At 37.8% G+C, this 12,339-nt stretch overlaps 1 protein-coding gene across 10 annotated transcripts in view; it reads right to left on the bottom strand.

The window, feature by feature from the left end:
- Nucleotides 1–12,339, bottom strand: part of PIEZO2 (piezo type mechanosensitive ion channel component 2) — a 286,361-nt gene that overhangs the window by 28,414 nt on the left and 245,608 nt on the right. For 8 of the 10 annotated variants that reach the window (XM_063165966.1, XM_063166001.1, XM_063166008.1 and 5 more), the window contains 5 exons: nucleotides 10,542–10,640; nucleotides 8,190–8,298; nucleotides 6,492–6,560; nucleotides 3,121–3,287; nucleotides 1,305–1,480 (listed from right to left, as the gene is read on the bottom strand). In XM_063165966.1, the coding sequence (XP_063022036.1) occupies nucleotides 1,305–1,480; nucleotides 3,121–3,287; nucleotides 6,492–6,560; nucleotides 8,190–8,298; nucleotides 10,542–10,640 (620 nt within the window). The remainder of the gene's footprint in view (nucleotides 1–1,304; nucleotides 1,481–3,120; nucleotides 3,288–6,491; nucleotides 6,561–8,189; nucleotides 8,299–10,541; nucleotides 10,641–12,339) is intronic. The other 2 variants (XM_063166019.1, XM_063166028.1) reach the window with 1 other exon arrangement.

Raw genomic sequence — 12,339 nt, 5'->3', positions numbered from 1 at the left:
AGCAGGACTGATATTACAGGTGAGACTGAACTTTGTGGAGTTAAAATCTGCCCTGCAGATATCCAAGCGGATCCAAGTGAGCTGGCAACAGAATTTGACTTTCAATTTTTCTCACATTATCTGACTCCTGTAAAACTTTGAGACAAAACACAAAGGTGTTGCTCAGTTGGGCAACAAGCCACTGAGAAAGATTTGTTCAGGTTTGGTGTTTTTACTGGAGTGAACCTCTCAAAGGCCAGTGCTCACTGAGGAGCAATTTGTGGATTTTTTTTTTAAGCATAATACTCACAGGCAGTCTCTTAACTCTGCTTTTCAATACTATCAGAAAGAAGACAACCCCTCCTTATTTTCAGTCTGCTGACATCTACCCATATGTCATTAGTAAAAGCTATGCATAATTTAGTGCACACAGAAGTTTCTGAGTTTGCTGGGAGTATCAAACACAACAAAATACTGCCACAGCTCACAGAGGAGCAGGACACAGAAGGCCAGGGATTTTGAAAGAGCTGGATTTCCAAAGCCCTGCCTTCTCCCCCTCATGTTACACAAATTCTGCAGTATGGTAGAAGTCAAAAACTCCAGGGACATGGTGGGAACAGACTGCCTCTGTAAGAGAGGGAAGGGAATGTGTGTGCCTCTGTGTGCATGGAGCAGCAGGAGCAGGCAGTAATTTTGGCAAAGGACTTGACAGCATCCGTTTTCAGAAAAGAATGAGGAAGGTGGTTTTCCTGAACTAGTTTGAGTATTTGATTAACAAACATGTAGCTCTGCTGGACTGTAATCATGGCAGCTGGGAAACCAGGCTCTTCAGATGGTTTCTGCCCTGTGGGTATGAGAGGGGATTTTGTTCTTTCAAATGCAGAATCTCTTTCAATGCAAAGCCTTTTCTAATTTGTGGACAACAGACAACAATTTATGCTACAAAGACAAAATATTCACCATGAATGATCCCTTCCCAAATTATATGCCTGAAATCCTAAACCATTATCACAGAAGCATCCTCAGCACCTCTTAAGTTCCATTTATTTTCACAAGGAACAGAATGTCAATGCCATTGACTCCTAACTCTAGGGGAAACTAAAAGCAGTGGGGTAGTCTTGCAGTGGAAAAGAAGTTAAGCAAACGAGTGAGTCCATCACTATAAAGAAAAAGTAACATATAGTAATTTTCACTATTAAGATGGCATGGACAAATCAAAAAGAATTCAACATTGATTAGAAAGTTCATCCGTACTTAGACAATATCTAATATTACACCTACTGTATGATCCCTCTGTCTTTTACAGAATAAAATTAAATCAATACCTGGAGATGCTGTCATGAGATGCTGCTGAATCTAAACTATCCATTCTTTCAGATGCTTGCAAACCAGAAGCTTGACTGGGATTTTTATCAATTTCATCTAGTCCTGACTCCTCAGAAAGTTTCATCATATGGTTCTGGTAATATAAATGGATGCTCTCCCGTGTTGGAACATTTCCCTGTGGAAGAGAGCAGAGGTAGACACACATGGCCAGGGGCAGGTGTATTCTTTGAGGAAGCAGTTTCTTCTGTCATTTGGAAAGTAACAGATTAAGGACTGTGCAAACACTTTCCTAGTAAATAGCAAACTACAACCTTTTCCTAGAGCAAGCCAGATTTTGACTTAATCTACCATGGCCCAAAGTGTTGGGTTTTCAAGCAAAACTGGAGCAACCCATATGGTTTCAGGCAATATTTAGCCACCACAACTCTGCTGGATGGACTGCAGATCCTTCAGCCTGGGAATGAGGAGTGGACTGCATCCATGACTCAATGTGCACTCCAGCAACTTTTGATGGATCTCTTTTAGATAGCTTTGCTGACTCTAGGAACAAGTATTGGTGGCCAGTAGCAGAAATTTTAAACAGAATAAAAGCCCAGATCTAGATTTTAATTAGTGTCCCAAAATCAAAATTTATTCATGAATTATGGACACAGATGGAAATCCATGAAAAAAACACTGAAGACCTTTACTCTTTCTCTGAAGCAAGTACATGGAAGGACAGTTTTATTAACTGCCAGACCAGATCTGGGCACACACTCAAGTCTTTCTGGCTGTGATATTGTAATTAGAATTCTAAAGGTGTATTATAAGAATAAAACTGAGAATTTTCTGTTCCTAGGCAGAAATATATCCAACTCATTCCACTAGTGATTCCACAATACTTTTTATAACTTATAATAAAGCCTTATGCAAGGACCTTTTCTACTTAACATAATAAAGGTAGTCTAAAATATTGCCTGTATTTCCTTTACTAATTTCAATAGTTTCTAGTACTTCAACTTTGACTCTCTACAGTGTCCAAAACTACAAGACTCAAAATACTCAAAATCTGATGTTTTGTAAAAAAAAAAAAAAATTCAAAAATCTTAAGAACAAAATTTGACTCTTGGGTTTTTAATTAGGTATGTTTGTGTACAAGCTGTGTTGCTTCTTCAGTGGTAAATGTTGGTGCCATTATGACATCTTGAGTCTGAAATGATGGCACAAGTTACATTCTAGCTCCACTGCAGGCTTGGCATAAAGGATAAGAATTGTATCATCTACTTGCATTTAGGAGATCTAAATACATTTCTGTTTACACTATCAACAATAGTCCCTGCTAATAACAGGTTTTGCTAATATACAACTAGCTTGTGGAGGATCACATAGCTCCATTCTCACTGAAGAAATGTATGCCTGTATGTTGTCAGTCATTTCCAGAGCAAGTTTATCTACAAGAAGAGTGAAATATGCAGACTGAGATAGTTTTTGAGCTGTTAAAAATGCCAGCCTTTCACTACCCTCCTTGAATCTATTCTGTCCCTTCCGAACCACACTATACTACAGAAGTGTGTCAGTCAAAACCATACATCAACCTATCAAAGAATTATTTTTCCCTTAATTTGTTATGTGCCCAGGTAATAAATCAAATCATTTATTCTTTAAGGATTTATAAGCCACCAAGCTGTAAAAAAAGTCCAAACTTATTTTTAAAATGCACGTGTATGTGAGATTTTCATAATTTTCCTCCTCGCTGCCGTGATCTGAAGAGACAGCCTTTCATTTTTCACCGAGCTGGAAATGGTATTAGCAGAGCAGAAAGGCTGAAGGCATTACCTTCTTAATCTCCCTGGTGAGCATGCAGCGCTCGATCCTGAGCACGGTGGAGATATCGATGTGTTCTCTGGAGATGGAGTTAAGCCAAGCTGTGAAACTGTCCAGCGTTGCCAGGAAAAGGACCCAAGTAAACTTCAAGATATTAAATATCCTCTTGATGATGTTATCTAAGGGAGAGCAAAAGCAACAGGGAATTAATGAGCACAAGTGTTTTTATTGTACTTTTGCCTGGAGTTAGATTAATTTTTCTTTTATTGTCTAATAATGGTAATCCAGGCTGTGAAACCCTGTCACACTAAGGAATCTCTGAAGATGGCTGGAGGCCTTTTGGCTGTCTGCACCATTTTCCTGACTGTATGCCTAGGCTTATCATCTGGAATCCCTATTCCACCCTCTAAGTCCTTGGTCCTGCAACTGTTAGTCAAATAAACAGTTCCTGATTTTAGAGGGACACTGTATGCACAGGTCAGTGAAATGAAACACAAGGATTTGGACATCTCCTGAGAGTGTTAAACATCACCATGTCCTGTGATCTGAACAAGTGCTCAATCAGTGTGTTGAGCTGAACCTCTTCAGGGTCTAATCACTTGTGTTTCTCTCTGCACAAACTTTAGCTTTTGTGCTTGAACCTTTCTAAGCTGAATTTTAAAGTCTAAACTGCCTAAACAGTCTTTGAATCTGATCTCACATCACTTTGAATCATACTTCTCTGTATTTACTGTTTTCAAAGCCTCTGTTTGTCTAAGTACGCTGCACTGTGCCATCAATGATCTCAGATCAACAAGCATAAATAGGACAACTAATAATTTATAAAACTTTATTCTTGCACCATTTTGGCAAAACAGTACACTTTACCATGAATAAGGCTTATGGATATATACCAACAATAGTAGCTTTATTTTGCTCAGCACATGTGTCTCAAGTTAATTTCTCATTTCAGTAGTTCATTTGGCATTAATAATGGTATTTCTCAGCCAAAAAGCAGCACTTCCACCTTATTTTTTATCCACTCACAAACATAAACACCACAGTAGAGTTCTCATATAATATTGCAAGTGTTCAAGGCCAGACTGGATGGGGCTCTGAACAATCTGGTCTAGCAGAAGGTGCCTCTGCCCATGGCAGGAGGGTTGGATTTAAGATCCCTTTCAACACAAGCCATTCTATGATTCCATAAATCTATGAAACACCGAAAAAATTCTTTTCAATAGTCAGTTCCAGAGCTAGCTGTCCCTGCTAGGTTCTAAAGCCCAGAGCTCTGGGTGTAAAGACAAAATTTCGATTAAGCAGCCTAAGAAATAGTAGAAAACTGTCAATAATCTGCCATGCATGATTCTCTCAACACCATCACTTCTTAGCTGTACCACAAGATGGCATGCAAAACTGCAGAATGAGTGCACAGCTAACCTTACAAGTACTGAAAAAGGAAAGCTATAATAAATAAAAAAATTTATCTGGACAGGCAGAGTTGGTGCATGCACATTTATGTGGAGAGAAACTATGAGAAAAATTCACTAGTGGTACTTTCCTGTAAAGTGGGTGCTGAAGTAGCAGTGTCTCCCATTTACCTGAGCACTGCCGTGGAGCTGTCTGCTAGCACTGAGCAAAAGAGAATTTGGCACCCTCCACTTGGTTATATAATTATTTCAATAATATTATACCCTTTTTTTCAGGCCTTTTCTATGTAATTTAGATTTGGAGATTTTAATTTTTTTTTATTCATTCAATGTGCAAGTCTTGAAGTTGAGGAAATCCTGCTATTAAAAACTAAATGTAAAGCTGCTTCTACTTCAAGGACCATCCATTACCTCTGAATTCCAGACAATATTATGAGTAGGTGAAAAGAGAACAGCACAAATACACAAAATTATATAGCATATATTGTTTTTTAACCCACATTCTTCCTCTCCAACATGGGACTATTGTTATTGACTTCAAGAGAAGTCACTGCTCTCAGGTTAATTTATTTTTTTTTAATTGACCACCACTGGCCTGGCATAGTCTCAGCATGGTGCCAAGTACTTCCAGTCCCATCTGAAAGGTTATTTTACTCCCTAGGATGGAGGTGACTTAGTATACATTTTTAATGACACTGTAGCTGTTCTGGCACCTTTGCTGTTCAAAGTTTTCTTAAAAATAATCTTTTGGGGATCAATTGCATCTAAACATCTTCAAAAAGGGAAACAATTACTTTGTGCAGAGAAAGCTTCTCTCTGCCTGAGAGTGTGAGATAGGATTCAATCTAAGGTCACTAATGATACTAATGATTAAATAATGATTTATTACCAATTACTGGATAATTTTTCTGGTAATTTTCTTTAACAAGTTTTACCTAGGAACAGCCAAAATATTTCAACAACAATATAAAGCACTTAAAATTTATTATTTCCAATATAAATTAATTATAAACCTCTATCTTTTCCCCCTAACTCCTGTGTAGCACCAACACCACATCCCTAGAGAAGCATTTGTGTGATTTACTTCAGTGTTTTCAGACAGATAACTGCATTGCCAGTAAGTAACAAATAAAAAACCCACCATCCTCCCACTCCCCCCCCCCATTCTCATAGCAGTGCAGCCCATTTATTTGAGACCAGTGCTCTTGTGAGATAGAAATTATACCTCCCACATCCTTTTGGCCTCTTCCCTCTGTAAGTCAGGGACACAATTCTAACTGGAATTGTGGGAAACAATTTTATATAGAGAAGAAAAGTAGCTCTTGGTAAAGTCTCACTGAAGGTAAGCCATGGTGAAGATTTACTTAAGAGGAGAGTCTGTTTTCTTCTTTTACTCTAGTTAGAGACAAAGAGCCAAGCTTGGATTTATGATCTATTAAATTTCTTTGTAGGAAAAATCTGAATGTGGGCAAGATCCTGAAAACTGCTGGCATTTCTTCTGCTGGATAGAACTACCCAAAGTCTGATTTTGAATGAGAATGTGTAAGATCAGGAACATGTAATGTTTTTAGAGTTGATTACTGTGCCTTGCTGAATGGATAAGTACCAAAAAAAGCATTGTACTAACCTTGCTAAAACACACTCAAAATCAATGGACATTTTAACACAGGGCTGTGTGCAGTCAGGTCTAGAACCTTAGCTTAAGTTACTCTGTAAGTAAAATACACAGCAGTGATCAAGCCTGAGCTGGCAGGTGTATTTGCTTAAGTATTTAGAGAGGATGCAGTAGTTTTTGGTCCACAATTAGAAGTTCCTATGCTCAAGGCTTGTAGATCTTGCAATAGAAAATGTGATAGTAGCTAGGAAGCTCTTCCTGCATCAGTCAGAGTGGATCACTGCAATGCTGTCTCTGTGACAGACCACTGGTCACAACTGCACTGGAACAGCACAGAAACCCTCATTTTGCCTTTATACCTGGTCCATCAGATTTCTTCTTGACAGGTTCCTCCTCACTGTCCTCACAGTCTGCATCATTGCCACCTCCTGCAAGCAAGGAGCAAACCAGAGAGCGTTACACCTGCAGAAATGCTGGTGTAAATGCCATTCCAGCTAGAGAATGCCACAGTTACTAAGCAAGAGAGACTGGTTCCTCACCTACCTCCACAACAGAAAGCACATTTCCATTTCCAAAGCACTCAAGGGAAGGGACAACCCTGTCAGTGAAGGTGTTCAAGGATCACCATTCCTCTCTTGTAATTTGCAGTGGTGTTTTCTTACTAGATAGGCTGCTGAGTGAGATCCTCTGGTGGTGTAAACCCAAATACTTTCTCAATCAGCAGTCTCACCTTCTGCTGACTCACACTTGATGTCATTTATTCCTCTCCTGCAAAGGGCAACCTGAGCACTGCTCTGATCTTTTCCTGCCTTTGGCCCACCAAACCTGAAGGAATTGAGTGGGACCTTCAGGCTGACCTGAAGGAGCAGAGTTGTTTTGACAACACCACATGCATTTATTGAGGCCTGTAGCTGAAGAGTATTGCAGAATCACAGGCAGAAATGAAGGACAAACAAGTGATCCTCCTTCTATCTAAAGCTCAATAACTGCAGCTACAGTTTCAGTGGCAGAAGCCCAATTATAAATTCCTTCTTTATGACAGAGAAAGATGCCAAAAAAAGGAAATGGCCAGCTGATTAAACCTGTGCTCTTTTCCCCATCCATACTGACCAGAAAAGTTTTTGAATTTCTATTTTCTAGCTTAAAAATTGAGAAAAAGATCAAGATAAACCACTTATAAACTGGTGTTTTCTTCAGGGGCATGAATGATTTTGCACTGCCACAAAAACCAAATCAACATTTGTATGTTTTCCCTTCGCTATCTACTGAATTTACAGATTTGTGGATATTTGGGTTCCTCAGTGACTGCAACATGGAAAGTGAAAAACATTTCTTTATATTCTTCTTCATGTATCAACTCAAGCTTCTTTAGGGAACAATATAGGAAATGTGGCCAAAATAAATAATATGTGTCTATTTAATGGAATTTTTTTTTACAGCTCCACTTGAACTACAGGAATTTGGGAACTCCTTAATGAAATAGTTCTTCAGCATCTTTCCCTGGGAATGCACATGGCTTGACCATTGAAAAGAGTGACTTTGGTGAACTCTAGCCTGTACAGAAAGATAAACTTTTTTATGATATGAGGAAGTGAAAGGCTAATGTCCTCGCTCTGCCAAACACTTTGTTTGTACTCCTATATTTTGGAGATATGCTATTAAGTTCCTGGTTATGTGCTTTATAAAGTTATGTCTTTACAATTCACTATTGCAAGTACTCCCACAAATGCTTTCACATAGCTGATGTTTTCTGCAATGTGTTGAATCTTCCTACTCATCAAAAGATCAGGGCATTTCTTGCAACTCCATGGAAATTACATATATCCCACCTTCCCCTGTATCTCCCTAAAAGTGTGCCATGCAGAACAGAAGGACATGGCTATGCCTGACCTTGTCACGGGCTGCTAAAGGAAAATAACACCAGCCAAAGTCAACTCAGTTTTTGAGTTCTTAGCCAGCACTGAGAGCACTTCTCTAAACCTCATCTGCCTTTCACTACCAGAAACAACAGGCAACAGTCAATATTGTATTTTTTTTTAATGGAAAAGGTTACCTACCATCCCCAGATCCTTTTCGCCTTCTCTTCTCTTTCCCAAAACTTTTCTTCTCTTTGCGCCTCTGTCGTAGAGCTGTTTTAGGGTCAGTTATCCAGGCTTGATAAACAAACTGGAAGGAAAAAACTCATTTATATCAAGGTTCCTCATGTTCTGAGAGCAAGCCATAGAATAAGCCACAAGCAAGACTATATAGTTTGAGTAAATGCATTCAGACCTGTGGGGGCAAGGAAATATTTTTAATCCCAAATCAAACACCTTCCCTGCAGATGTGCTGAGTTTTCATGTGCTATTTTTGTAAGTGTAAAGCCAAATGTGGAAATACTTGTGGGTGACCCAAGCTGCATTAGAACCCACAAAAATGTATGCTCTGAACTTTGGGAATTAATACCTTTTTGTGCATATGGGCTACCTTGTCTGAATCTCTCAATTCTGTATCTCTATCACATTACAGACAAGATGCAGAGCAAAGGAAACTTTTAGATAAAGTGCTGCAATCCACTAATTAAAACATCAAAAGATATAGAGTGCAGATGTACAGGTAACTGTATTTTTCACAGCTTAGGTATTTTCCCCCTCTGTATGTCCCAGTGGAATGTTCATGGATTTATTATCCATACATGGTCCCAAAACTGGCGCTCAGGAATTCCTCAGATTGCTTCCTGATTTTAACAATGGTGTTTCAGATAAGTCACTTATAGATCCTTCTGCTACTGTTTTTCCAGTTGTAAAAAGAAGACAGTAATACTTACCTATCTATCCAAGGTATTTTATGGGACAAAATCCTGCTCACAGCACTCACTCAGATCAACAGTCTGTTGACCTGTATAACTGCATGAAGCATTGGAATTGGGCCGAAATATTTATAAATTATACAGCAGTGTGTGTAAAAAAAACCCCCAAAAGTAGGGGAAAAGGTGTTCTTTTGCTCATTTAATGGTTTTCATTGAAAAATGGTAATTATCTTCAATTGTCTTCTATTTCTAAGCAACACAGGCCACTAGCAGAGACAGAGCAGGGAAGCACACAGATGCAGGCAAGAGGTTGAAAAATCACAGTAACAAAACAGCTCTATCTAATTCACAGCACAAACATGCAGATGATGGCAAAAACACACATATATCTCAGTGAAGCTGGAATTGCCTCTCATAGGACAGAATGGTAAAATTTCTACTTAATTTTCCTTATAATTTTAGAACTTTCCTATGCAAATCACTTTGGAACATTTAAAGTATTATTTTAAAACTGTTAAACTGATGTTAATTTAAAAGGGAAAAATACTTTGTTTTGTTTTGTGAATGTATACCGCCATGGAGAGGAAATTATTTTGATACTGTTCAGAAGAAGATCCTCTTCCAAATCTCTCAAAGTCTGTACTTTTACTTTTGTATGTCTGAGTTGTTCCAAACAAGCACCACATGAGAAAATGTGTGGGATCAGAGGCTCTGATTTCCCTTTGCTTTGTAACAGGTGCTTTCTAATGAAGGTGATCTGGGGAAATGGTGATACTTAAATGAGCTAACACCACATTACTTTACTGAAGTCAGAAACTGCCAACATCTTCTATTGTCATTTAACTGTGAAAGTGTACACTAGCCACAATGATAGTGTGAATAAAGAAATTAGAGCTAAAAGGTAGACTTGGAAGGGGGTAGAAAATTAGGATTAAGAAAGGGAATTTGATTTATAAGTTTAATGTAACTACCTATGCTAAGCAGGGGATATTTTAGGAGCATACTGGTTGCATACTAGTCTAGATTTCTACCACTGCAAAAAATTCCAATTTCATATCTTTTAGACTTTGGAGCTGGTACTCTCAATCTTTAACATCCACTCCTTACAAAAGTCATGTTACCTATGGAGTGAAAAATAATACACAGTGCCACAGTTAGGAAATGCTAAATGTATTGAAGCGGGGCAAGAAAGAAGATGCATAAATGTTTTTTTGTGATGATAAAGGCCAGAAGAGTAGAGAGCTGAAAAGGGGTTTGCAGCAGAATGTGTGTTTAACAAACCTTTCACCAGCTTTCTGAGATCAATTACCACTGTGCCCATAAGATACATGCAACTTGATGTGACCATCTTGTAAATCAGTATCAGAAGAAAATGACAATTTGGGTCTGCATTTTTTCTCTGGGGTTGTGTGTAAAAACAGGATAAACCACTTTCTTGTGATTTGACCTCACCAAAGTTATGGAATGCATTGCATTTACTAGGAATGAGACTTCTGCTGTCATCATTTTTCTTATTAATTCATATAAGAGGAAAAATGCAGACGAGGACAGAGGTATACATACACTACATCAGGAACTGTGGGGTGGGTCACATACTGAGCATTTGCAAAATGTCAAGTACCTTTGCTGCTTTGATTAAATACTGAAGAATAGTTTTGGGTAGTTTAATGATAGACTTTGGCAAGGCTAAAATGGCTGAAGCAAATTTTCCAATAGCTCTCTATAAAGAAGGACAAAGCAAGAGTAGTTAGTAGAAAAGCAGAAAATATTAATAAATAGGATCTCTTTAATTACTGTATCTAGAATACTAAGAACAAATTTACATTCATAAACTTCAATATGAGAAAAAGATAATTGATGTTGTTCACATTAAAATTTCAATGATATGACTCTTAACTGCATGCATTCTCTAATATTTAAAATCTCCAAGTTAACCATTGAAGGGGCTACTGCACACAATTTACACTGAAAGAAAGATCCTACATTCAAATAATTTTTTAACAGAATCTACAACAAAGTTCACTTGGCTAGTATTTTTATAAGACCTTGTGCATGATGATGGAAGGCAAAGAAAGTATGATGACCATAGGAAGAACAAACTTTCCATGAAGAAAATAAATTTTCTGTTTTTTACAATTCTCTGCTTATATAAAGCCATCCAGCATGTTTATATTGCACATACTGCAGAACAGGCCACCTATCCAGAACATCTGACCAAATTTTGAAATAATGAACAGATCCTCCATCCCCAAACTAATAGTTTCAGGACTGAAATGAACAAGAAACCCAAATCCCAGCATAAATGAAACAATCATGTTAACTTCTGACCTCAAGTTTAGACCTCTTTAGCTCAGTGCTTGGCACCAGCGCATCTGTACAAAATGATGTCACCAATTCTTTTATAAATGAGAAGAAACAAGAATGCAAACTTTCCTCTATACCGGCATGAAAACCGGAAAGAAAAATGACCTAGAAAGTCATGAGCCATTTCTGTGGCCCAAGGTAAGTTAAATGCAAAATATATTTAAAAAACCAGTGCAACACTAGAAAACAAAACTTACTTATCACATTATTTTGATCTAGATTTGTTTTGCCTTCATTAAGGTCGGATTTTTGTTTTCATGTCATTGCCATGCAGTTTAATCAATGTAGCCAACTGGCAATGTCAGTACAGAAATCAAAGGCACATTTTATTAACGAGTTAAATAAAACTTGTCTTTCTCTAATTCAGTAATGTTGTCTGGGAAGCTTTGTTTGAAAGATTTTGGCTTAGGGAATGGAAAAGCATGGAGGCAGTTTCTTGCTCTTGCTTGGGTTGAATGTTCCGCAATGCGCCGATTCCGCAGTGATGTGAGGTTGCCTCTGGATGGGAATACTCAGCTGGAAAAAGCTGCTTCTTTGATTAAGCTTTTGAAGCTACAGACCTGAGAAATTTCTGCAGCATTTCAAAAAAGTTCTTCAACCAGTGAAACTTTAATCTTATAAAAGCAAAAGCAAGTCTAGATGTAGGAGTATTTCACTAACTTCTTCACCCACATTTTTCATTTAAGCCATCCAGTATATCTGGTATTGTCTAACACCAGCCAGTCCACATGGAGGAAATCAGATAGGAAACCTCATATATCTTTTTAACATTACAATATTGTCCTGCATCAACACAGTCTGGCACTAAAAATGCAAATATATTAATTAACACTGCCCTGAAAATTAAAGAAAATAAATGGATGTAGTCTCCTTTTGTAATTTTCTAATCCAATTTTCTAATCCAATATTTCTCTGGCCCACTAGGTTCAATAATTTTTTTTAAAATTAAGTATGTTTTCTTTTTCATGAAAATATGCTTATTTTGGGGATTATTTCTTCATGGAATGATAACATCCCCTCAAAAGCACTAGAGACATTCCACAGTAGCATCAGAG

The sequence above is a fragment of the Melospiza melodia genome, chromosome 1 (assembly GCF_035770615.1).
Source record: "Melospiza melodia melodia isolate bMelMel2 chromosome 1, bMelMel2.pri, whole genome shotgun sequence".
Lineage (NCBI taxonomy): Eukaryota > Metazoa > Chordata > Aves > Passeriformes > Passerellidae > Melospiza > Melospiza melodia.
This window is presented reverse-complemented; position numbering and strand designations above follow the sequence as displayed.